The sequence below is a fragment of the Puntigrus tetrazona genome, chromosome 18 (genome assembly GCF_018831695.1).
Source record: "Puntigrus tetrazona isolate hp1 chromosome 18, ASM1883169v1, whole genome shotgun sequence".
Classification (NCBI taxonomy): domain Eukaryota; kingdom Metazoa; phylum Chordata; class Actinopteri; order Cypriniformes; family Cyprinidae; genus Puntigrus; species Puntigrus tetrazona.
Window position 1 is genome coordinate 21,136,478 of NC_056716.1, and position 27,951 is coordinate 21,164,428.

The 27,951-nt window shown below is 36.5% G+C and overlaps 2 protein-coding genes across 6 annotated transcripts; one reads left to right on the forward strand and one right to left on the reverse strand.

The window, feature by feature from the left end:
* Positions 1 to 328: 328 nt before the first annotated feature.
* On the forward strand, positions 329 to 18,121 carry impdh1a (IMP (inosine 5'-monophosphate) dehydrogenase 1a). Of its 4 annotated transcripts, none has more exons than XM_043265023.1 (16): positions 329 to 631; positions 4,361 to 4,459; positions 5,980 to 6,028; positions 8,010 to 8,111; positions 8,201 to 8,275; positions 8,899 to 9,105; positions 9,730 to 9,817; positions 9,900 to 10,099; positions 12,435 to 12,525; positions 12,664 to 12,759; positions 13,694 to 13,837; positions 13,965 to 14,109; positions 14,373 to 14,516; positions 15,730 to 15,813; positions 15,983 to 16,104; positions 17,164 to 18,121. In XM_043265023.1, the coding sequence occupies exons 1-16, from the start codon at positions 393 to 395 to the stop codon at positions 17,256 to 17,258; spliced, it is 1,980 nt and encodes a 659-aa protein (XP_043120958.1). In that variant the 5' UTR covers positions 329 to 392; the 3' UTR covers positions 17,259 to 18,121. The 4 variants fall into 4 exon arrangements, with proteins under 4 accessions (XP_043120958.1, XP_043120959.1, XP_043120960.1 ...); XM_043265024.1 differs by having other exon boundaries at positions 331 to 631; positions 16,088 to 16,104; XM_043265027.1 differs by lacking the exon at positions 329 to 631 and adding an exon at positions 3,675 to 3,938.
* Positions 17,890 to 27,699, reverse strand: prrt4a (proline rich transmembrane protein 4a). 2 transcript variants are annotated; one of them, XM_043265021.1, is made up of 4 exons: positions 27,556 to 27,699; positions 25,408 to 26,183; positions 23,992 to 24,135; positions 17,890 to 21,975 (listed from the first exon to the last, which is right to left on the reverse strand). In XM_043265021.1, exons 2-4 carry the CDS (start codon positions 26,102 to 26,104, stop codon positions 20,066 to 20,068), a joined length of 2,751 nt encoding a protein of 916 aa, XP_043120956.1. In that variant the 5' UTR covers positions 26,105 to 26,183; positions 27,556 to 27,699; the 3' UTR covers positions 17,890 to 20,065. The 2 variants fall into 2 exon arrangements, with proteins under 2 accessions (XP_043120956.1, XP_043120957.1); XM_043265022.1 differs by lacking the exon at positions 23,992 to 24,135.
* Positions 27,700 to 27,951: the final 252 nt, after the last annotated feature.

Consider the following 27,951-nt stretch of genomic DNA (forward strand, 5'->3'; position numbering starts at 1 on the left):
GAAAAAAGAGCTTAGAAGATTCTCATTTCGAAGTTTGGGATTGTTGGTTGCTGATCAAATTCTCAACTTCGTCTACAGGTAACCTGCTTTGCACTCGCGCAGCTCCACAACTTCGGCCTGTGGTTTGGAAGATGCTAATAGCTTATGCAAATTGGATACAAATCTAACTGAGGACTCCTAAACCCATCTCTTACCGATTTTGTATTCTTTTGAAGTTTGTGGAAGAGTTTGAATCCGGCGTATCACCTGGTGTGCGAGCAATCGGCTGTGACTGTGGGGTGGTCGCAGGTGGGGGGCGGGGTGGGCTGAGACAACTGTCAGGTGTTTTTTGGAAGGGTCGGTCAGGCTCAAACAGAGCCACGGTGGAGGACGACCCGCTGGATTTCGCTGATATGGATGGGCATGGGTATGACCGCTATGCGGATGTGGACAGAGACAGCTACCAAATTGATTACCGGCGTATCGTGGGAGACATGGAGCCGGCCAGGCCTCGGATGTCTTTACGAGACTCGGATCATCACTTTCATGGCCCGTTTACCCATAATACACTACACGGGCATGGGCACGGGCACGAGACGGCTGCCCAGCGTTACAGTGCTACCCGAATACAGGCGGGATATGAACCAGAAAGGTGAGAACGTACTGTAGTATAGGTCTATTGATAAGAATGAATCTCTTCAGGTCTTGGTTTCTTTTTCTCAAGTGCCTGATTTAACCATTCTGTCATACAGTACCTGATCACAATTAATAAGGATGGACTTATAAACACACAAATATAAATTATGCATGCTTATCATGTATCAATAGTGTGCATATTAACTCAAACTTTTATCTCTACCCATTATGTTCACACACACACACACACACACACACACACACACACACACACACACATACATATATATATATATATATATATATATATATATATATATATATATATATATATATATATATATATATATATATATATATATATATGGTGCTATCAAATTAATCAAATTAATCACAAAATACAAATTTGCATATATGTGTGTGCTATTTTCATATTTGATATGTATGAATACACATACAGTATGTATTTACAAAAATATATATTCAAATAATAATGATATGAATATATTTTACATTATAATACATTAATATATAAAATGTTATATATTTTCTAAAATATATACATGTGCATGTCTGTATATTTATGTATACTTATTAAATATACACAGTACACATACATATATAAACAAAAACTTTTATGTTGGATGTGATTGCAGGCAGGAAAATATAAACATGGTATATTCTTTCATTAATTTATATATTTGTACAATATACATTTGATATATGAAGATTAAAACTGATGACCTGATGCCCGACTAAATAATTATGATTAATAATATATTTTGACCCATTAATATTTAATGCTGTTTTGGGTATAACTCTTGTTGATTGGTCCCCTTTTGTGTATGTATGAGTAATGTATTTACATATTAAACTTGTGTTGAAAATGCAGATGGAATAATAGAAAAATAACAGCTGTAAGTGAATAGGAGTAAAAAAGAGGGGTCTATGTTGTGTCTGTGTTGATCTCTATTTTGTCCAGTCAAAACAAGTGAAGACCGTAATGTGTTATAGATCAGATGTAAATACAGAGTCAGCATAATGATGTATTTTTAAACAAATACGCGTTTTAAGCATTTATTCATCATTGAACAATGAATGAATTCATAACAATGAATTAACAGACTGATGTTAGTTATGAAAAAGTGTTATAACGGTTGTTTCAGCCTCTTAGCTTGAGAATTATTGCATTGGATTTTTTCGTTTTATCATATCAGACGTGTGTTTTCGTTGTCTTCATTTAAAGTAAAAGCGATTTATATAATATTTTGTTGCTGAACATGGGGAAATTCTGGTGCTAAATATTTTTCTCATTCCTAAATAACAGTCGGGAATGTCCACGGCAACGGCCTGTGATGTTGTTTTGACTCTCAGGATACGAGACACCTTTTTAGAAACCCCATGAGACTTCAGCTGGATCTGGCATCACAGCTTATTACCTCATCCCAGCTTGGACACAGACACCTGGGGCTCAGGTCCTTTTCTAAGGGTCAAGCGTGAGCCTTCTACGCCCCCTCAGAGGTTAACTAATATATTTTCTGCCTCAGAACTGCAGATCTTTAGCTTAGTTCAAGGACTCTGTGAATGTAAGACACGACCCATCAGTCTGTAGTGTGTCTGCATGCTCTTCAAAGCTCTTTACACATCTTATGTGTTGTGCAGCATCTGAAATAAGCTCTGCTAACTCTGCCGTGATTCGTGAAGCTTGTTGCGCTAAAACTAAAATCTAAAGGGACTTTGTCATTTTTCCACCGCTTCTTTTCTCTTTCCCATTAGTGTCGGCTCTCTCGACAGATGAGAAGAGAACGTTAACGAAGGATTACATTGATAGAGCACTCTTTAGGTCTAATCTGCAGTTTACAGTATAATTCCCACTAGGAAAAAAACAGCATGTCTGTGTATGTTGAGAGAGTAAGATTAAATGTCCATCAGGAATAGATTCAGTTGACAGCATAAAAACTTAAGAGTCATCTGGGTGCTAGATGCTGCCTGTACTTTAATGGTTAAAGTGATTTTATGGAATGTTTGTGCAGTTAAATGTGGTGCAATTCTAGTGCAACATGCTCTACAAGTCCCGTGTTATAATTAAGGCTTTATTTATCAATAAATAATTCAGCAATTTGCAATGAATTATACAAACCACTGAAGTCCACTGTGTTGTGAAATACAAAAATGCAACACCTTCAGTGAATTAGGATTTGTATAATAATCTAAGCGCCTTGAAATTTAGGTTTTTACGCTCAGAAAAAAATAACCACCTGAAGATCTGGTATTAAAAACAAACAAACTGTCATTTTGACCAAATGTTGTTTTATCCATTATTTTTGTCTTACATATCAGTTTGTTTGTTCTTTTTAATTTAAAAATAAATAGACAAATAAATAGGCATGCAAAAGTACTAATTAAGTAAATAACTGAAAATTACCTAAATAGATGAAATTAAAATAAAAAATAAAGCATAATAATAATAATAATACAATAACATTTGCGTGTCAACAAAATACTCCGCATCTTAAAACTAAATAAATTAAAAGATTTAAATAACAGGTTCTAAATAAATAAAAATTGCTTGGTTCCTGACATCCTGCCATGGGCTGATTAAATACAGGTTTTAGTTTTAAAAAAAAGTATAATATTTTTATAATAATTAATAATATTTGTCCAAGTTCAGCGCATTGCATTCTAAAGATTGCTATAAAAATAAATACATAATCGGCGTATTGCAGGCACGATTCAGTTTATATAAAAAAAGGCCTACCAATTAAACAATTAAAAAACATGTTCTGTCCAATGAGTCTCGAGAACCGCTCGAAAATTAGTTTGATTCGTTTGATTTTGTTCATCGGTTCAGTCGAATCATCGGAGGATTCGACTCGAAAGAACTTTTAGTTTAACGTAACGATTAGTTTATCCTATAATGTATTTTTTTTTCTGGATACGACTGCATGCGTTAAATTGCTAAGATAAGAGTGGCGTATGTAAATCCAGAGATCCAAAAATGATGATTATAAGACGTATAAAAACAGGTTTGGGGAGTGTTTGGCTCAGCCTTTCCTGTTCCCTTTCGAGCGTTGAACTGAGCGGGCACCATGTGATCAGGTTCACACGGTAGACGGTCTCTGGACACACGGCTGCGCGTCTCACCATGAGACCCTTCATCCAGAGCAGCCTCAGCCTCCTCAGAAAGCTGCTGATCCCCGCGTTCATCTCTAAGGCACTTTAGTGCGTCCGTCATCATGTGAGATACTGTACGTGAGGGAGAATATTCAGCAGAAGGAAGTCTGTTCATTGCACTGTTCCGAAAGAGAAAGTAACTAGAATCTGTAAGTTGATTCCTCTTTGTTTTTCTATTTAACTCGCTTATAAACGTTTGGAAATGAGCAGCTAGTTAGCTGCACAGAAAATTGTCGTTTTTAAATTATTCTCATTTTTAATTTATGTGTATTTTTGGGACATTTATGTCGCCTAATTATCAGTAGGCGTTGTTCCTGTGTTTAGCAGACGCCTGTGTGTGTGTGTGTGTGTGTGTGTGTGTGTGTGTTTATTAAACTCCAGAACTTTTTTTTTTTAGCAGGTCATATCGTTATAACATGCAACATCAAATCAATCCTCCTCTGAAAAGGTGTTTTAAAGTTGTTACATTAGTTTCTAGGTACAACACTGTTTGCACGCGCTGTCATACAGTTCATTTTGTCTGCGGGCGGATGAAATTTCACGTTAAAAACTCTCTTTTGTATGTTTGTAGCATGGCGGATTACCTTATCAGTGGTGGAACTGGGTACGTTCCAGAGGATGGACTCACTGCCCAGCAGCTCTTTGCCATCGGCGATGGTCTCACATACAAGTAAGTCTAGGATCATTTGCACGAAAACCTTTTCTGTAATCACTGATATGTGTAGCACAGGTGTATAGCTTATAGATATGTATAGCTTCACCCTGGCACACACACACACATGCACTCTAGGTAGGCATCTTTCTGGACATCTGTCAGTGAGATGGCTCTCAGCTCCATGGCAACCCGCTCTGCATCGCCATAGCAACGCGGAGCTCAAGTGCTCGGTCCCAGCACATGCAACCCGTGTTTATGGGACAAAGCAAAACCACAAGTGCGTGTGTGGTCCCTTTTGTCCCTGCTCGCTTTAGTATCAAATAGAAATTCAAAACGTACATCATATTTCAAACCAGTTCATTAAACCAGCTCGCGCCTGTGCGTGAATATGAAAGTGTTTATGCTTTCCCAGCTTTATGAAAACTTGTTAGCAGAGCAGTGGTTTCTGCGTCTATTTTTGTCTCGGTGGCTGGAGTGTTTAATCTGGTCTAATGGAGGTTTTATGAGCGTTAGGCCACATGGGACGGGACACTCAATAGTGGCTTCTCAAACATCCTCCGGAGATAGACAAATCCTCTCCTGTTTTTTCCTGTATCAAAACATTATCGCGCTTTAAAGCGATGCATATCATTTAACACTTTCTATTTGTAGCCCTGAAACAATAAAAGTGCTTTTAAGTGAAGTTAGATTCTAACAACACTGATAACATGCTTTTGTATATTGAGTTTTGAGTAGCATTTTGAGTTCGGGGGCAAGTGGCAAAACATAAAACATGTCTTTTTTTTTTTTATCTGCACACACTTTGTAGTATAGTACTGCTGCATTAGAAGGAGGCTACGTGTTTGTGCGTGTGACATTGGTGACATGCTTAAGAACATTAACTGGACGTCTCAGTATGCCACGTCTTAAGTAGATTATATAACTCCTCTTGACAGGACCAGAGACTCACTGTACATGTGCGAGTTTATCATTTGCGGCTCCTTAAAGTAATAATTCACAATGAAGCACGTTCATTCACTCTTAATGCTTACCAAGGCTGTATTTATTTTAAAATAACAAAACTGAATTATTATGTTATTTAATATCACCGCTTTCTGTTTTACTTGATTTTAAAATGTAATTTATTCCTGTGATGCAATGCTGAATTTTCAGCATTATTATTTCTGTCTTCAGTGTCACGTGATCCTTCAGAAATCATTTCAATACGCTTTTTTCACGCCGTTGAAAGAACGTTCAAAATAACAGAATTAATTCGAAAAAAGAAACCTCTTGTGATATTAAAAATGTAATCATGCTTACTAAATAAAAGTTAAGAAAGAAAAAAACGTTCAAATGGTAGTCGCATACATCACTGTCATATCTGCGTAAACTAGCCATAATAATACCCGAAATTCAGAATCAAATGGTTTTCCTGTTTTTGACACTGATTTGAGTGTGTTTAAGCATTTTGCAATTTTGATAATGTTCTGTTTCATAAATTGTTGATCTAAAAGGTCATTGTTGCCTAACTCTGCCATCTGTCCTTCCTCATTCAGTGATTTCCTCATACTGCCTGGCTTTATTGACTTCACATCTGATGAAGTGGTGAGTACCGACATTTATCAGAGAGGTCATCAGCAAATGGGTGGAACAGACCTCAAATCGGTTTTAGCGCGGAGGACCGTTTTTGATCACATGAATCTAGTCAGATGCTAAGTTGATGGAAAAGGAACCCTTTAACTCTCATTGAGGCGGAAGATCTGCTAAGAACAGTGTTTGTGTGGATGAGAGGTTAACATGGCTGTCTTAGCATCCACGCAGTCCCTGGTGTTCTGGGCATGTAGTCACAAGCAGCGAAGCTCAGGTGTGTGTGTGTGTGTGTGTGTGTGTGTGTGTGTGTGTTTGCATGTGCGTGAGAGAGACAGAGAGAGACCAGGATGACACAAATATCAGTCCCTCTGGAACCGCAACTTTAAACACATTTTTAATTAAAGATGGAGCAAATTCTCTTTCCTGGGATAGATTATAAGCTAATTATTTAGTTAAACAGGAAACCTGTTGAACTTGATTGCTACTATTTCGACTCGGTTTGTTAAAAATCTTATATATGTTTTGGTTTAGGGCAGTCTGTGAGTCAGTTTAAAATGTTTTTGTGGCAGGTAGGTTAGCTTCCTGCTGATGCAAACGCAGATACACAACACTCGGTTTTCTTTGAACACTTCTGAGATTACACTGAGCTGCGGATAATGATGGGACACAGGTGTTAGAGAAAAAGAAGAAAAATAAGATGTCACGGTGTCTACAATTTGATGAAGCCAACTTGTGTGACAGTGTTAGTTCATTTGTTATTTGTAATTAATTGTAGTATTTGTTATAGTGCTGTCAAACAAAGTAATCCAACATGATCCAAAGTAAAAGTTTTTGTTTACATATGTGTGTGAACTTTTTTATATTATATATTTTATATATTAAGAAAAATATGTTCTAATTTTAAATAAAATCTGTATATATGTATATATAAATTTTAAATAAATAATATATATATATATATATATATATATATATATATATATATATATATATATATATATATATATAATTTTACAGCAGGCATTCATTAATATATTTAGTCATTTTGTTATTTGTGATTTAGTTGTTTTGCTTTTATTTTAATATTTTTATTTTGCTATATTTTACTATTTAATGTTTTTAATTAAAAGAATAAGAAATGGAATATTGTTTACACTTTATTTTGATAATCCATTCTACTAACTATAAGTATCTTATACTACATGCCAATTTCAAGTCAACTAAGTCTAATAACATGTCTAGTAGACTGTTTGGGTAAGTTTAGAGTTAGTAGAATAAGTTGGCGCATACTTGCAATGCTTCTCAGAGTCAGTATGTTGTGTTAAAAGATATGCAACAGATAGTCTACTAATACTCTAATGACTGCTAGCTGGCATGTGGTTACTTACTGTTAGCAAAATGTTGTGCAAAATAAAGTGTTACCAGAATCTGTTTTTAACTTTTGAATGTTTTTATTGTCACTTTTGATCATTGTATTGCAACATATATTATACAAATATTCATTAATATTTTAAATTAGCGCTTTTTTTAATTTACTTTTTAAGTTTTATATTCTGAAAGCATATAACTATTTAAACTATTTAAAAAATCTGGAATTTGATGGTGCTTAACAATGCATATTTATTCTATTAAAAAATTTAGTTTCAAAATATTCACATTAGGAAAATATGCAAAATATCTTCATAGAATCTGGTCTTTATTATCCTAATGATTTTTTTATTGCTACAAATATGCCCATGCACCTTTACACTGATTTACACTATAATAAAAACAGCACTGTTACGTAAAAGTTTTCTCTAAAGAATTCTTTTTAAAGAAAACATTTTTTAAAATTATTTCTAATCCTGTATGTGCAAAATGTTGTTTTACTTGCATTTGGCAGAAGCTCCTAAAATGACCAAAGGTTATAAATTAGCTTTGCTTAGACGAACATGTTTAATTACACAGACAATTTATTCTCCAATGACATTTTTGTAACGGTCATGTGTTGTCATAGGATTTGACATCTGCCCTGACCCGCAAGATAACCCTGAAGACTCCACTCATTTCCTCTCCCATGGACACAGTCACAGAGTCCTCCATGGCCATCGCTATGGCTGTAAGTAACAGTCGCGGAAATGTTACATATCAGTACTTATACTGAATCGTAATTGCTTTTCCATTTGACCCACTGGTTTTGATCCGCAGCTCATGGGTGGAATAGGAATTATTCATCACAACTGCACACCTGAGTTCCAGGCCAATGAGGTCCGGAAAGTCAAGGTCAGTCACATGAGTGTTTTGACGTTTTGGAATCTATTCAGCCAATATCCAGATATGGTGATAGCGCTTTTAGCATAGCTTAGCAAAAATCATTGAATCCAATTAGACCAATAGCATTGGGTACAAAAATGACCAAAGATTTTAGATATGTTTCCTATTTAAAACTTGGGTACACAAGATTTCAGAAGATGAAATGCCACAAACATGAAGACATATAGTGTGTGGTGTGCCGCAAGGTGACAAGGCAGCACACCACACATGTACAGATCTTCATGCAGAGTCTCTTGAGACTTGAGAAGAAATATGTTTTCCAGGACATGTTGTATAAACACTCTGTTGCCACAAAACGACAAGTTGCTCCTGACTCTTTGCGGTCCCAATCCTTTTGTGCTGTGCCGTGACTAAATCAGCCCGATTATTTTGTGGTGTGTACCCAGTCTAAGCTATGCTAAAAGTATTATCGCCAGACCCAGAGATCAGCTGAATAGACTGAAAAATGGTAAAACTCAGGGGGAAAAGTTGTATTTTGTAAGTCTGATGAACTGTAGATTCCTGATATAGGTTACAGATAAAATGATAACTATCTGTAATTAACGTGTTCTGTGTATCTGTTATATTGGCAGAAATTTGAGCAGGGCTTCATTACAGACCCTGTAGTGATGAGTCCGCGGCACACGGTTGGCGATGTGTTCGAAGCAAAGGTACGCCACGGTTTCTCTGGCATCCCAGTTACAGAAACTGGCAAGATGGGCAGCAAGCTGGTGGGCATCGTTACGTCACGAGACATTGACTTCCTGTCAGAGAAAGACTACGACAGGCCACTGGAGGAGGTTTGTGTTTATTTGAAGTTTCTGAATGCTAATTTATTTTGTAATAATTTAAGTGTTTAATTCTAATTTAAGTGATGTTTCGTAATCTAAGTAGTCACTTAACTTCCATAAAGTGTCATTTTGAGTGAAACTAAATGTTCGACACAAATAATAATAGTTTTTTTGAGTACCAAATCAGCTTATTAGAATGATTTCTGAAGAATTATGTTGACACTGAAGACTAATGACTGCTGAAAATCTTGCTATGCCTTCACAGAAAAATATACAATTTAAAATATATCAAAATAGTTTTTATTGTAAATAAATAAATATAATATAAAATATAAAATAAAATATTTTAAATTGTAATCATAGTTTATAATATTAAGAATTTCAGTGTGGTTGTGATAAATGAAATGCAGCCTTGGTGAGCATATGAGGTTTCTTTCAAAACATTTTGACCCCAGACATTTAAACAATGTATATAAAAGAATATCAAAATCATTTATTTTAAATATTTTTGAATAACAAAAAAAAATTCTCATTGATATATTATTCATAATAAAACCAGTTTCTTTTTTTTAAAATGAATTAAACACTCATTATAATACTAATATGCATGAATGATTTTCTTAAATTCTTCAGGCAATGACAAAACGAGAGGATTTAGTGGTTGCTCCAGCAGGTGTAACATTAAAAGAGGCAAACGACATCTTACAACGCAGTAAAAAAGGTATGAGCCTTAACTTAACTCCTGTATATGTTTTGATGTTTAGCACACGCTTGCTGATCACATTCCTGTTTTTCTCTCTCAGGTAAACTGCCTATAGTGAACGACAGTGATGAGCTTGTAGCTATAATAGCTCGAACTGATTTGAAGAAGAACAGAGACTATCCTTTAGCCTCCAAAGACTCTCGCAAACAGCTGCTGTGTGGCGCTGCCATTGGCACCCGAGAGGACGACAAGTACCGGCTAGACCTGCTCATGCAGGCCGGGGTGGACGTGATAGTTCTGGTGGGTCCTAAAGAGAATAGAATGACATTAAACTTGAGCAGAACACAGTTTCTGGAGATCTAGCTTTTTCCATGGCCTTTTCTGCATTCCATTGAAATTTAGGCCATTTAAGATGAGTTTGTTTCTTCATCATAACAGAAATGTAAAATTACATACTCGCCATTGGATACTCTGCGGTGAATGGGTGCCGCCAGTCTAAACAGCTGATAAAAACATCACAATAATCTACGGGTAATCCCTACGACACCAGTTTGGGTGACTTTTTCACTTGAGGAAGCAATACTATTAGTAGACAACTTGCAGTTTTTTGAATGCCGGAAATAATGGCTTAAGGTTAAAAACAACTTGATGGTTTCGTTTCTAACAAACATGCAGCTTTTCACTTTACACATTAACTGATGGACTGATGGACTTCATTTGTGTGGATTATTGCGATGTTTTTATTAGCTGTTTGGACTCTCATTCAGCCGGCACCCATTCACTGCAGAAGATCCACTGGTGAGCGAATGATTTAATGCTAAGTTTCTTAAAAACTGTTCTGATAAAGAAACAACTCATCTGCATCATGGAAGGCCTGAGGGTGAGTACACTGTGTGCAAATTTTAATTTTGGGGTGTGCCATCCCTTTAAGCCAAAAATGAATCGGCGAGTCAAATTTCCAACATGACAGAAGAATATCTTTAGCAACAAACCTGTTTAGCTGACAGAGACAAATGTGTCAAACACGCCAAATGACCCTCAATAATTCTATAGCATTCTATAATCGTACACTTGCAGAAAACATGGGGTGAAGACCTTGTTTACAGTCAAACACCTGCAAAGCTAAAAATAGCGTTTCCATTTTATTTCTTTTGTTCCTTGGGTCAGGTAGTGGAATACAGCACTGGCATGTTTTCACGCTTGAGATTTTCAGTGGTAAACTGTATTTGGCCAAAGGTAGTTTGAATTACACACACAAGAAAATAAAAGTGAGCCGGTGTTTTGCACGTACAGTGCTTGTTATGAGTAAACCATATTCTGATATTTTTCTGAGATTGTTAGGGTTTCATTTGCTATACGGAGGCCAGATTTGGAGAGTTTGTGTTAAAAAAAAAAAAAAAAAAAGAAGGCCTGTAACGAAGCAAGTGTCAAATGTCCTTGAGGTGTGAACCTGAAAATCAAGATGTTTGACTTTTCTTGGAAAATATTGGCAGGTGTTTTGAGGGAAGGGTGGTAATAAAAAGCTGGAATGCAAAATAATAATAAATTAAAAACGAACCAAAAAAAATATGTCGGCCTGTAGGCATCAGAAATGCAGTATAAACAGTGAAATTAAGAAATAATATTGCAATCTAAAATATTACTATTATATAGACTATACAGTTTATTAATGCGATGCAAAGCTGAATTTACAGCAGCCATTATTCCAGTCTTCTGTGTCGGTGTCATTCTAATATGCACATTTGCTGCTTAAGAAATATTTCTTAGTATCGTCAGAATCTAAAAACTAGTGGCTGACTGATGTATTGGTTTTGCTGATTAACCGCACCGAGTGCGTGATACCGGTGAGTTCCCGACTTAGCACTGCACTTTTATTTTGATCGGATAATCATCAAGTGTGGAAGAATAGAAGCGGTTAAAGTGTAAGACTATACGTACAGTATCCATATGTATGTCATTTTAATGCTATAGCATAGACTTTGTGTATATATTCATAGATGTACATCTTTAAGCATGACTGTTGAAACGAATTGTTAACACTTTAAAATAAGACTCCTTTTGTAACATTAAGAGTAACGAAAGCTGAATAAGTATTGTTCCTTGTTAGAGTGTGTTATTATTATTATTACTACTATTAGTATAGTATTTAAATAGTATTTAGAATGTTATGTAACAATAAATAACATAATAATTCTTGCTGAATAAAGTGTCCAACCTATGTTTAGATTCTGTGTCGGTCAAATAATTTTGTAGGTTAGACCTAATATGCAGGAACAGGTGTTTGTTGTTGTAGTTGTCAAATATTGACAGCTTTGTCTGAACAAAGGATGATATCATATTGTGTCATGATGTGCAAAGATGTAATCAAAATGTACTGTTACACCTTTTGGCTACATCTTTAATCAGACACACCTGAACCAGCCAGTCAAGTTCTTCGATTTGACAGGGAATGAATGGATTAGGGCAGGGTACAACCTCAGTTCTACAGGACTGCAGGGTAGAATTGCATCAAGCATTCATTCATCATCTCAGACCGGCAAAACTTGAGCCAAAATCACATTAATCACACAGTGTTGTTCCTTTAAGCTCTTAAGCCTGCATGATATGTAATGGTTTTTCTGTCGTTCTGTCTCAGGACTCCTCTCAGGGAAACTCAGTGTTTCAGATCAGTATGATCAACTACATTAAACAGAAATACCCAGAACTACAAGTGGTGGGAGGAAACGGTGAGTCTTTTTTGCCCCCTTGTGCAGTACTTTTTTGTATAACGGAGTGATATTAGATATATTTAAGATGCGTGGACTTTTAATACGTAAATCGAGTAATAGCATATTCTTTGTGTGTTCTCTTTCTCTTGTATACAGTGGTGACTGCTGCTCAAGCAAAGAATCTTATAGATGCCGGTGTTGACGCTTTAAGAGTGGGCATGGGCTGTGGATCAATCTGCATCACACAGGAAGGTATGTGAGCTTTTGGCTGAATTTTGGAGGACAAACTTGCTCTGGAAATTTCCTAAAAATTATCTAAATGTGAGACAACTTTGAGGACACACTTTAAAGGAAGCATTGTCTTTATTAACTTCTGGAAACAACAAAAGTATTTTTTGGGATTAGTAGTCACCAATTATTATCAATTATCACTTAAAAAAAATTTCCAAAAAAAAAGATATTATCGTTAATGATTTTTCCTAAAATTAAAACTTTCATTTTAATTTTCAAGAAAAAAATATATAAATTACCTATTTATATAGCAATGTAAATGGTATGTAATCATACTCCACAAAAAAGGAAAATTATTCTTAGAATCATGTATTAAAATGGATAAAAAAAGATTTTATTTTACCTTATTTTATGAAAAAACAAAAAATAGGAACTACTTATTTATATAGCAATTAGGGCTGCATGATTATGACAAAAATATAATTGTATAGTTTTGTCGATGATTCCCTTGAAAGTGTAATTGCAATTATTAACACCGAATGATGTTTATACCATTGTTCGAAGCAAATGCATGCAATATTTTTACAAGAACATAAACAAACAGAAAAACCTTTATTGCTTTTTAGTATTAAGCCTCAAATGTCAATTACACATTGGATGGGTTTATTCTGTAAATTAAAAAAAAGCTAAACTATGAATGGTATTATAATGTTATACTAAAACTAAAATTAAAACAATGGAAAAAAAAAAACGAGGAATAACTCAAGTGGGCTTTTATTTGCCACTTGGAAGGATTGCATAATTTTGGCATCCTTAGTTTTAAGTAGATTAGATTAAAAAGCCCTAATAGCAATGTAAAGGTGTATAAATTGTAAAAGGAAATGCTACTTATTTTTTTTAACATTTAATTAGATGTTTTATATCAATGTAAATAAGCGTTGCGTGTATGGTACAGTGATGGCGTGTGGGAGACCGCAGGGCACGTCTGTGTATAAAGTGGCTGAATACGCCCGGCGTTTTGGGGTCCCGGTCATTGCAGACGGTGGCATCCAGACTGTCGGGCATGTTGTCAAAGCCCTTGCGCTGGGAGCTTCCACAGGTGTGTGTTTTTTTTTTTCTGGATCATTTGCCTGAACGATCATTGTTATTAATGGCTGGGATTCGTTTGCCTACATTTTACTGTCTGTGTCAGACCATGCCCTTCCCTTCTGCCTGTTTTGTTTCAGTGATGATGGGGTCGTTGTTAGCGGCAACCACAGAAGCGCCCGGTGAGTATTTTTTCTCCGATGGCGTACGACTGAAGAAGTACCGCGGCATGGGCTCTTTGGACGCCATGGAGAAAAATAACAGCAGTCAGAAACGTTATTTTAGGTAAACACTCCTAAAACTCAGGTGGCCTCACACACATAAAGACAAGACTGGGTGTATTAATGCTCTTCGCTAATTTTATAGCAACAATTACAATTTAATATTTTTAAAGTATAGGAGTAAAACAAGGTTGAAGCGATTATTTATAAATACATAAATGGCATTAAAAAAGTCCAGATAATTGATGAAAAATCAAGGTGTTTTTTTATGCAGGACATAATCTGTGTGTGTATGTGTGTGTGTGTGTGTGTGTGTGTGTTTTTCAGTGAAGGTGATAAAGTGAAAGTGGCTCAGGGAGTCTCTGGCTCAGTTCAGGATAAAGGCTCGATACACAAATTTGTACCGTACCTCATCGCCGGAATTCAACATGGCTGCCAGGATATTGGCGCAAAGAGCTTGTCCATTTTGCGGTAAGTGCGTCATCTGAAAAGACTTCATGAAATCAAAATTGCTATTTTGTGACTTTGAATTCATGTCATTTCGATTTGAAACCGTGCCATAGTGCTGTATTGCAGTCGCTTTTAGAAATAAACTAGCAGCTACTAAATGAGCTTTTAGAAATTACACTCTTCCTTTCAGGACCGAATTTAGACATGCATATACACTGCTGGTGAAAAATGTGGATTTTAGTTGTTTTTAAAAGATATCACCAACTCAACAAGGCTGTATTTATGTGATGAAAGCAAAGTAAAAACAGTATTGTTGTGAAATGTTTTTGAAAAATGTATAATCGGATTTTTAATAAACGTTTTAATAAATTTAAGGTCATTTAATGCCTTATCTGCCCATTTCTGTGTATGCTGATTATTTTAAAAGACCCAGTAAATAATGTAATAATGATGACAATAATAAGAGCTAATATAAATAATTGCGCTCCAACAAAAATTGTGAAAATTTAGCTTTGCCATCACAGGAATAGTTAAATTTATTAAAACACGTTTCTTTTAAAGATTGTGATAATATTTCACAATATTAATGTTCTTACTCTTGTTGAGAACATGCTTATTTCAAAAACATTTAAAAAGTCTTAATTATTCCGAACTGTTAGCCATTATTTTTTTTCTGGGAAAAAACCTAAATATAATGTACTCATTCTTCTTTTAAACTAATTTTTGTTTAATAATTCTCTTTAGAAAAAGAATACTACTTTTACTTCAACAAGATAGTAGTGAATCATGGTTATATGTGTCTATAGTTGTACTAATGCTTCAGAAATATTTTGTTTCATCAAAGGGAATTGAATCATTCTTGAACTCTTCATTGCTTATATCCATGAAAAAAGCGGTCACATTTGTATTCACCAGGCTATAATGTAAACCAAAGGCTATTGGCCATATAAAATAGATAACAAGCTCTCATTTACATCACATTTACATTATTTTTTTGCCAGATGCTTTTACTTACCGGCAGCGAGGGAAACAAGCGATTCATCATAAGATTGCAATAAATACAAGAAGTGCTTGTTATACAAATTTTAAGTCATCATTCCAAAAAAAACTAAGACAGGAAGATAGTAAAGAAAAATAAGAGCATAGAAAAAATGAAGGAAATATTTTTTTCGACTCGAAAAATTTAGTTTGTTTTTACCTACACCTGTGTAAGTCTCACCTGCGTTACATATAGATCAATGATGTACTCTGGAGAGCTGAAGTTTGAGAAGAGGACCATGTCTGCTCAGGTTGAGGGCGGAGTTCACGGACTGCATTCGTAAGTCTCCGCCCACTCATTTAACTCCACCCTCTTGTCCGACCATCGTGTTTCTTTCCTCAAAGCACATACCCTCAAAAAATAGCTGTGAACAGATTTCAAGTCATTAGAGTTCTTGTGGTTGAAATAAAGCTAAAAGTTTAGCAATCCCCTCTCTGTTTTTTTGAAGTTCCTCTCAGAGACCCTCAGTCCATCCTTTCTTACGTTGTCATGGAAAAGTAGAGTTTACATGTGAAAATGTCTTCTCTTCCTTTCTCTTATGCTGTCAACATAGATATTCTTTTGTGCCATGTAAGTATAATAGCGTCTCATGTCTTTTAAATTCTGGTGGAGGGGATTGTGTTGTAAACAGTGGTAAGGTCTGGGCTCTTTAGTGGGCATTGAGACTTTTTTAGTTTCCTCTTACGTATAATGTAGACAAACCTAGTGTCCACTATCCCAGCTGTGGTTGTGTACTCATAATATTATCAGAGACTTGTCTTTAAAAAGGGAGATGGTCTTGAAAGAAACTTACTCCTACATTTAAAAGGATAGTTTATCTTTAATCATAAGTTCATCTTTTATCACCTAAAAATTTCAGAGCAATTTTTTCCAAAGGAAAAAAGGACAGAAAAAGGCCATGCACTAACATTCAAAAGTTGTTGTCAGTAGAATTTTTTTGGTTTTAAAAAGTATGTTATGTTCACAAAGACTGCATTTCTTGATCAATAACAATTTTTTTATTATTATTATTATGTTAAAACAGCTTTGTTTAAATATTTAGTAAAATGTATTGCACTGTTTTGTTTAGATCACTTTTTATGCATTCTTGCTCAATAAAAGTATAATCTTTCTATTATATAAAATTATATATAATCTTATACATATACATACATATATATATATATATGCACACACTTACACACATATAATACTGATCTCAAACTTTTGAACGTTAGTCTATCATAAAAATCATCCATATGACCTGGTGCTATATTTCATATCTTTAGAAGCTATATAATAGCTCTGTGTGAAGAACAGACTAGAATTTGTATCATTATTTAAACATGACACTAGAGTTGACTTTTTTTTTAAAGCCATTGATTCTCATGCATCTCATAACCAATGACAATAAGCAAGTTTCAATATTTGGATGGTCAAATTATATTTCATACTGAGAAACATCTTAAATTGTAGTCTGTTCTTGCTGAAAGACACTTTTCTGATACTTCCATGCTGCTTTTTTGTTTTCATTTTTGGGCGGACTGTTCCTTTAATTGGTTAGGCTGATATGTTTGTAAAAATCTTTCATTTGGACCAATCAATGTACCTGTACTTATTAAGGCTGTGTTGCTTTGCCTTCCTCGGCAGTTACGAGAAGCGGTTATATTGAGCCAGGCAGCAGGGGGCATCCGAGAGCTGGACCGAATGTCCCCTCACCAGCCGTCACTAAACACAGCAGCTGAAAGTGATTTATGCTGTCCTCGACCCTTTATCATTCTTCCTGGTGGCTCTTGACTTTAGATAAACATTAAAGTGAAATAAATTGATTGTAATAAAAGCCAGCAACAGTACTGAATGTACTATGGACTTTCTTGGTTCGATTTTTTTCTTATTATGTTCGGGCTTCCCTGTAAGAAATTAGACTTGGCACTAGAGATATTGTTTTCAAAATCCTATGAATGTACAGCATCTTCTGAAATATCAGGATGCTTACTTGTGCTTATGTAAAGAAAGAGTATGAACATTTATGATCTATGTGGGTTTTTCCAGACTGTCTTGCTGGTTCACTGTAATTCATATTGTCTGTTATTTTAATAGTAACAATATTTTTGTGACCATCGTGGTTTAAGACAAAATCATACCACATTGCCATTAGAGTGTTATGAGTTCAGTTTTAATGTAATAAGAAATGCATTTGTTTTCTGTATTTTTGCTCTAGGACAGTTTTGCAGACTGCTTGTCACGATGCTTTTCAGATTATTTCAGATAGAATTATGCCATTTTATGGACCAGATTATGAGTATCAGCCTTAAAATCAGGTATTCTGTACTGTTACTCGCCTTACACTAGTCAATAATGTACACCGACATTAGAGACGCTCATTTCAAGTTTATTTAACAGTTTCACACACTTGCATCATTTAACTTAGAAGCATTTACATATATAAACATTTTACAGTATGAAAAAGGTCTGAATTGAAGGACAGTCAAAAGCATTTGCTGTAAAAGTGACACTTTCAACTTTGGGCACCGTTTGATAGTTTGTGTTGTCATTCTGAATATTATACAGTTTATAGAATAAAGAATTTTATAGATTGTGTTTCTTATTTTGTTCCTGTAGTGTCCATTTCTATATACTTTGCTTAAATATTTTAGATTTTAATATACTTTTTAAACACTGTAGCGTAATGAGCAATGCAATTGAGAGCATTAAATTGACATTTACAAGCGTAGGCGTTGGAGCATTTACTAGTCACAGAGAAAATGCACATCTCAATAAAAGGGTGAACCATGTTATTACATCTATATGGCCAACAGAGGGCAGTATTTGTGCTGCATAATGGCTGTGAGGGATTATGGGTACAGGATAGAATAGATTTTTACTATCACTAAATGTAATGAAATTAATGAAAAGTAGTATTAAAGTCATGTTTTCCATACATACAACATCTAATTAGCTTGGTTTTTATGGTTATTTTCAGGTCTCATTTCAGAACAATATCTTACAGTATCAAGTAACAGTGCAACCACAAATAAACTGGTTAACACTATTGATAGTGCTGCATTAATATGCAAAATGGTTCTAGAGAATATTTCTCTGTACTGTAGATTTGGAACTATGCTCTCATTTGTTGCCAAATGAGTATTTAGGTGATCTGTGCTGTAAGAGCAAAACCAAAAGACATATCATCATAAAACATGTTCATAAGTGCTAGCTTTATTGCTGAAAGGTACACAAAAGCCTCATGTACAGTAGTTTATTTTTTTTATTAAGTATTTTGATCAAACCAAGCATTTTCAACAAGATTTGTCAAATATGAGAGATGGATTCCATAGGATTTTTCATCGTTGATAGAGAACATTAGTCACTCAGAGGTTGTAGGTTGCTGTTTTCTCAATGTCATGTCTGCTTCTAAAATAATAAAAAATATTCTTTCCATTCGAGCAGAATGCATCAACAGCAAATCCTCTCCACGTGTCTGCCAAGCAAGGTTCTGTTTTTGGAGTTGTTAGGGTTGAAATTACTTAAAGGTGTTATAGTTCAGGTCTGGGCAAGGGCTTCTGGAGGGTCACCTTCCAGCAGAGTTTAGGCCTAGCCCTAATTGAATACACCTAATCTAGATAATCGAGGTCTTCAGGATTAGTAGAACATTCCAAGCAGGTATTTCAGAGGTAAACTGCTGGAAGGTGGACCTTCAAAGAGCACAACTTGACAACCCTGGGTTAAATATTAAATTGGAAGGTATTAAAGGACCACTTTACTGTTTTTGTTAATTTTCCAACTCCCCTAGAGTTCAAAAGTTTTACTTCTTTTGAGATCATTTAGGCGGATAGAATTTTTCTCCTCAGCTTAGCATAGATCAGGGGTGTCAAACTCAGTTCCAGGAGGGTCTGGAACTGAGTTTTAGATGCAGAGTTTAGATGCAACCCTAATAAAGCGCACCTGATCCAGCTAATCAAGTCACTGAGTTTGACATCCCTGGTAAAGATCAATGAATCTGATTAGACCATTAGCGTCTTTCTCAAAAATGATCAAAGAGTTTTACTTTTTAAAACTTTACTCTTCTGTATTTACATTGTGTACTAAGACCGACAGAAAATGAAGTTGCAATTTTCTAGGCCGATGTGGTTAGGAACTCTAGTCTCATTCCAGAGTAATAATCAAGGAACTTGATTTTATGCAGCGCCTGGATTTTCAGGCACTGTGTAAAATCATTGCACCTGCTCCCTGTTTAACTGAAGGTAATTCGATAAATGAGCCTATTTTTTTTTTTTAAATGGCCTGTTCCTTTAAGGTTAATTGTGCAAGTAAGTATGGCACATGCTCTACTTCAGGGGTTCTCAATGACTTTCCTGCAGAGTTTGTCTCCAGCCTTCATCAAACTCTCCTGCCAGGAACTTTTAATCCTGAAGATTTTGATTAGCTTGTTCAGGTGTGTTTGATTTGGTGTCGAGCTATACTCTGCAGGAAAGTGGACCTCAAAGGCAGGCCTTCTGATTTGAGGACCCCTGCTCTACAGCAATCTGTAGGTGAAAAAAGATTTCTCTCCCTATAGGTCAATTGTATCACTACTGATACTGAGCGCATCTATCTGCCTGCAGACATTGATGAATTCAGCCTGAACGGCAAGCTCATCAACATGAGACGTTGTCTCTACATCCACGCTCCCTCTGGAGGACGTAGAACCCAGGGTTGTGTAGCGTCTGTGGAGTTGTTGCCCGGACTGAGCGACCCTGTGTAGGCTGCTCTCGGACTGTTGTGTTGAGTTTAACCCACTGCAATGGACTGAGACGTGAGCTGGTCTCCCAGATATAGTGCTCCATTGCCTGGGGCAGCTTGGGACTGTAGCAGGGTCCACATCCCCACAGGAGGCAGTGCGGTATAGGCTGGGTTCAGTGGAGTTTACCCGACAGGGTTGTCCATCTGGGGGTCCGCGTGTGCTGAGAGAGAGCCTGGAGGACCCAAATAAACTGTGCTGGAACAGAGCCTCACTGTTCAAAGCTTCGTCAATGCTTCGCCTCAGGTCAATTGGTGAAGGGGGTCGCAGATCTGCAGTGGAGTCCGCATCAAAACTTGCAATGGAGGACGCATGGGATACTTTGCTCTTCTTTGTGGTTTGGGTGAGCTGTGTGCAAGATTCGTGCTGAGGGCTGCTGGGATAGTGGAGGTCCAAGCCATCAGATTCGCTGTGCGGAAGCTCCACCAGGGTATAGAGCGGCACGCTTTCGCTTTCCCGTCGTGCTATTCCCTCACACAACCCCAGCTTCTCGGCGGGCCGGATTGACCAGCCACACCGGCTCGAGAGAATGGTGGGTTTGGACAATGTTGTGCCTTCTGTGGGTGGTTTTTTGAAGAGCCAGCTGCAGCCTCCTGGTTTGGAAAGGGGCACTCCGCAACACAGGAGAGGATGAGTGATAACAAGAGCAAGGGTGAGACATACTCCTGTTTCACAGACTCGGCAGCTGAGTTGGAATCCCCACCAGGGCCAGGGCATCAGGCCAACCATGACTCCACCGGTCAACCCTCCTGCATTGAGCATAGCGTAAAGTCGTAGGCTGCCACATGCTAGAAGAAACAGGGCAGAAAATACCCCTGTCTTGACCGCTCTTTCCCACATCCGTGCTTCTGTGAATGGACACCTGCTAGCATGACACGATGGCCGCTCAGGAGAGCTCTCACTTAGCCGGTAAATGTGCTTGACATCGGCACGGGCACAGCAGTAAAGAAGCAGGTATGTAAATGACAAGAGAGAGGACATCAACACGAATGCTGCAGGTGGTAATAGAGGCACGACTTGCAGGGTGGGAAAGAGTTGCAGTATTGCAATGGATGCCATTACTACAGCTATGTGCAGCAGCACTAGGGCGGCCAACAAGCAGGTGCTGCGCTGCAAGGTGTTTTGAGAAAGAAGCTGGGTACAAGAACGAGCAGTTAGCAGTAGAAGCAGGAGACCAAAAGATGCTGTGATACAGGGATAGGCAGCTTCATGCAGCAGTCTTGCCCAGGCTATAGGTAAGCGTTCTTTTTGGCCGTATGGATCGTAGAGGAGCCACAGAGCTCTGCTGGAACCTGTTAGTAGTTGGAGAAGGTGGAGAAGGCTGAAGTGGGCACAGCCAGAGGGCCAGCGCAAAGGCAAACACATCAGGCTGAGCACAGATAGCACAGCCACCAGCGAGAACACACAGCCAAGCCCATATACCTGCAACTCCCATGCTAGGCCCCATGTCGCCATTGCAGCATTCCAATCAGTCAATAGAGGGACCAGTAGAGGTGGGGTAAGGGCTTCAAGGGGTGGGGTTATTACTCCGGAGGGTGTGGTTTCATACACAGGAGGTGGAGTGGACAGAGTGTTGTTAGTTGCAACATTATTCTTTGAGTCAGTTGACTGACAGATCCTGGTCCCAACCAGGCTGCAATCCGGTTGTGTGGAGGATTTGCGCCAGTCATCACCTGGAGATGCTGAAATACAATATAGCTCAGTTTAATATGAATTCTTTTTCTTATGCACTCTCAGAAAAAAAATACAAATGCTGTCACCAGGGTGCTGGAACTTAGGTTCGCTTAGTAACACAATGGTGTGCATTACTACCTTAAAGTTCATGGTTTCTTTTATTTTTATCAGTTTTAAACCTCAGTTTCTGTGAGCTCTTGAAGAGAGTTTGAATGTAGCAATCGAATGCAACATGCATTGTGAATTCTCAACGAAGAATGACAAACAGCTGCAGTGGAGAGAAAAGTTTACCTGAACCTAAACCTAACCTCATTGATGAGTAGTCCCTAAAATCAGATGCAATGATAGATGAATCATACTGATCTACAAGCACCAAACACTTGTATCCCTAAGCTTTACAAAAACTATTGACTGTTGTTGCAGGTTTAGGTTCTGAAAACTATTTTAAAAACTATTTTATGAACCATTTCAGAGTTTTTACTCTTATATTTTAACCGTTAGTTATAGAATGCAGCCTTTTTAAATGCTGGAAGATACTGCAATGCAGATTTTGTCTGTTTATGCACTCATGAGGTTATATTCACAAAACACTAAGCTAATATTCTTTACAAGCTTAGGAAGTTTTTTTAGACAAATATGATAAAGGTATACTTGATACAACACAAGAGGAATTTAAAGAGCTAAGAAAACGTATAACAAACCACACACTGATGTTTCACAGAACAATCCTGTATTTAGAAGTATACACATGATCTAAAAGAAGATTTAAGTTAGGGTGACCACATATGCCATTTTTCCTGGACGTGACCCAGGATTTCTGTATTGCGCCAAAATCTAGATATTTAAGGCAATATAGAAATCCTTGCCAGGACACGTTCGGGAAAAATGGCATGCATTGTCACCTTATTTAAGTAGATTGCTGTGCCTTGCCCCAGTATGTAAGCAAAGGTCGTGTATTTCGGCATTAATAAAAGAAGATACACCTTCAGTCGTAAATATGTAAAACAAGGACTGTGTTTTTCTATAGTGAGATGTGGAACTAGGCTGTTGTAAATGGGTCGCACACTTCAGCTCTGACACACATTCACATACGGCACAGTTAAGAGGGCATTGACACTGTTGCTGTTCTCAAGAGTGTGACTATTTAAAAACTAGTAAGTGACACACTTTCATGACATTACGTCACTTAAAGACCTGTGCGTTGACGTGGGGAGGTGGGGCTTTACGTAGCAAGCTTGTGTTCCTGAATACAGACTAATTTTTTACCATTATTTTGCTCTAATTGTGGATCAAAAGGCACTTCATTGCTTATTGAGTGATTGATGTGTGTTTCCACTTGAGTAACTATCCAGAATGCACTGGTGCTGAATCTCTGAGTCAGCATTAGTCTTTCTCGTGTGTTAATTAAGGTCAGAGAATCTGGCTTGACTTTTCCTCTCCTAAGATGGAATAATTGACCTTTGTGCATAGGAAGAGATTTTAGTATCATTACCCTTAAAATGTCTCAGTAATCAAAAATAACAGCTTTACAGGGAATGGGGTGTTAATGTGTATATATATATATATATGTATGTATATGTATATTAGCTGCACTTCTAAGGCCCTAAGATCCATCAGTAATCTTCATAGCTACAGTTTCATCTTATTACAGGAACAAAAAAGACACGAGTATGACTTTTTTTATTTTCCCCTATTTTTTGTAAATAAAGGCTACATGTACTGTGCATTTTAAAATATTAAAACTAGTCATTTAAAATTTTAATTTTAAACTTTAAAGTATTCTGCAACAAACACAGCCTTTCTGAGCACAAGAGACTCAAGTTCTTTTTGATTCACTAAAAAGAATTGGCTCATATATAGTAATTTGCATTTGAATCAGACTGCTAGCACCAGGTTGTGTGTTTGTTTTTGCATGATTGCCAAAGGACATAACTGGTTACATACTGTATGCAAAACCCTAAGTTTAACTATTGCAAACCTTCAAAAAAGAACAGGTAAGATTTTGTGAATGAATGCTTCAGTACCTGCTTCCGGAAAGGTTTCAGTGACCTTGATCACAGGGTTGATCAATTGGCCATTTTGTTCTTTTTTCACTTGGTCAACATCCTTACGTTCCTCTCTTTCAGGGTCAGGATTTGTCATATCGAGAGTCGACTCTGTCAGACTATCTGAGAGAGAGAGAAAATAGGATTGTAAACCTGTTCTCAAGCAAGCAGAACCGAGAGCTAATGCTAGCTCAAAGACAAACAGTATCATTTGTTTTTGTTCTTGATTCATACCCATAATCCTCAGCCAAACCTTAATTCCGAAAGATTCATATAAAAGAAGCTGTAAATTGCATTAGGTTTCACAATGAGTCGCTAGGGGGCTTGTATCCCACTCACATCTGCAGTGATGAACGGTTTGTTCGCTGCTGGAATACTGATGTTTTCACTGCAGCTTGAGGAAAAGCAAGCTAAGAGCACAATGAGCATGTACTATACTGACGCAGGCATTAGGCAGACGCTATTATGCCAAAACAGCATTACCGAATAGTGCAGTGATACCAATATAATTTTATCACACATCTCTGATGTGTACATTTATACATTTTGTTTAATTTAAAACGTCTTCAGTGTTTCAAATAGTAAACAACAAAACAAATTATTTTCTACTGAGTTGTCCTTGGAGTCTGCACGCAAAAACTAACAACGTGGCACTTTAAATGTCTCTGAGCCAAATCATAAGTGAATCAGAAACATACAGTGCGACCAGAGAAGGATTCACAAACAGATTACTTTCCTGAGCTGATTCTTTTTAGTGAATCAAAAACATACAGCGCACTTGTAGTCCAATTCATGTACAAATGACTCGTATGGATTGATTCTAAGTGGATCAGAAACATACAAGGCAATTAGAAGAACTGGTTTTTAGTTCATCAAAAACATACAGTGCACGTACAGTCAGATTCATGCACAGATTACTCTTTTGGGTAATTTTTTTTATTGAAATCAAAATATACATATATATATATATATATATATATATATATATATAAAGTACTCTTCTGAGTCGATTTTTTTAGTAAATCAAAAGCATACTGTGCCACGAGTAGTCCGATTCATGAACAAATGACTCACGTCAGCTAAAAATGTTTAATGAATAAAAAAAAAAAAACAGTGATTCTTTTTAGAGAATCAAAAACATACTGCATGACCAGAGTCAGATTCACAAACAAATTACTCTTATTATCCAAGTAACTGGTTTGAATCAGTCTGACAAATGAACATAATTCATCAGAATGTTTACAACAAATGACTCATTGTGATTATAGTGTCACTATTTTCAGTGATGTCTGTATTAAACTTAAATGTACTTTAATGCATGTATTTCGTGCATAGATGTACATTCACACACTATCATTTTCAGAGTTTGCTCTGGTGTATCATTAATTTGATTACCTGTAGGAGCATCTGTCAAATCCTTTGTTTCCTCAGATGGCTGCAGATTGTCTGTCAGGCCTCTTGGCAATGTGGTACCATCTAAAGTTCCTCTGGCATATGGTGTCTGAGTAGCACCAGAGGACTTCCACAGTGACCGGTAGGTGCTAAATCTAGTCTCAGCAGGAGTCTGAGATGTATATGTCTCTGTATTCCAAGCAATAGGTGTCTTGGATTTGGTACTCCGGGCCTGAGAAGAAAAAGGCTGAAGTGTTGCCAGTGAAGATGATTTAAAAGATTGTTTCATATTGCCTTGCTTACTAAAATTTGGCCAATCAGATGCCTCTGTTTGAGGTCCCTCTTCATCGTTCTGGATATCTGAAGGAGGTTCAGTCTTAGCGAAGGGCAAAGTTTGGATCCATGGTGTTCCTGAGGCTGGAAGTCTTGACAAACCACGATTCTTCATTGTGACATAGGGGTTTTGATCAAGTGAAGGGTCCACCTCAAGGTGTCTGCTAGTCACTTCTGAGTATAGGACATCGGTTGGACTTATGGCCATTTCTGTTGATCGGGACATCCATGGTGAACTGGTAGCTGGCTCTGGGTCCGTGCTGGCCTGAAAGCGGGCTCTTTCATTTCTATTTAAAGATACAGCACAGAGACTACCACACACTGAGAAACTGAAGACCAGCAGTAGAGCTTCAGTGTGAGGGGTCATGCTGACACTCCTCTGAAGATGTTACTCCTCACAATATCACCAAGTTGTCTCGATTTGACTCACACATTCTGCACTGGCACTGACGAGATAAGAACAGATAAGATAAGCTGGTACCTGTTAACCGAATTTCAAATACACACGCACCGATATTGTTCCAAGTTTTTTTTAATGTTAAACAGCCAATAAGAATAAATTACTTATTTGCTAAAAGAAAAAAAAAATAACATTCACAATTATAAATTAGTATAAATTTATACTTATAAAAATTAAATATTACAAAATAAAATATTATAATATATATATAATTTAATATATTTTAATAAATATTAGAACAATAAAATCCAAAAAAAATAAATTATACAAATTAGAATATATTTATACTTAAAATTTAAATCTCAAAAAATAAATTATGTATGTATATCTATCTATATATCTATCTATCTATCTATATATATATATATATATATATATATATATATATATATATATATATATATATATATATATATATATATATATATATACATTTCCTGCTAAATAACAAGATAAAATCTTATCAAAAATAATACATGCAAATCTACACTTGATGTATATTATATATATATATATATATATATATATATATATATATATATATATATATATATATATATATATATATATATATATATATATTATACACACACACACATATATTTAAAAAAATAATTCAATAAATCTTATAATACTGAAATTGGGGATGCATAATATAATAGTATAATATTTTATTTAATGTATTGTATGTATATATATATATATATATATTTATTTATTTATTTATTTATATATATCTCTAATGTCAAATATATGTATCTTTACATAGAACTGGACTCCAACAGTGGCACTAAGGGTAAAGATTGAGTGTTGAGTGGCATATTGCAGCCAGAGCTTTAAATCTACACACCATCAGTCTTATTCGATCCCCTCGAGTCATGTGACCCAATTCAGAAAAAAAAGGTACCTCACAACAGGACAGCCACCAAACACACAGAGAAATACTTCACAGTGCATACTTTTACACAGATGAACGCTATATATTTTGCTTGCTTATCAATCCTTGTTAACAGCATAACTGCAGATAAATCATGACTGTATCAGTTTGCGATTCCATTAGACTGCTGAGATTTATGTCAAACGATCTGACAGCTGCTGCAGTGCAAGCATCGCTTATGACCTTTTCTTTTCTCGCCTTTTTGCATTTCTCAACACTCTTTCCTCTTATTTCTGCCCCCCCCCGAAGTGGATGCAGCATCTATCATTTATATTTCAGCAAAAGAGTGGGGGATGCTGGTCCACATCACCAACCAGTGCAGCATCCAGTGACACATTTTCAGACAGAAGCGGCTGAACTCACACACACATATTACATGCACAGACACAAAGTTTGATTGTGCCAGAAGAGATGTGCTCACCCCAGGACGCATGGATGAAGAGTCTAAAATAGGAGTAATCCTTCTGCCTCCCGTCCTGCAGCGGAAAGGATTTGATTCTGTCTGTGACTGCGCAAGCATGTGTGTTTTAGTGCTCTCTCTTCCCCTCTCTCTCTCTTTCTCTCTCTCTCTCTCACACACACACACACACATACCCACCTCCGCTTTTTCACAGGGACACACACACATGCTGTCTGACACACCCCCTTTTAATATCCCTATCTCCATTCTCGCTCTCTCTTCAGGTGTCCGATCGCTCTCTTCTGATTTGTATAAGCTGTGCCTCTTATTTTCAGAGCTGGATTAGCCATGTTAGGCGCTCCTTTCTCTTACATCATTGAGAAACAGAGGCATTTACTGCAGTGATGCTCCTAAAAA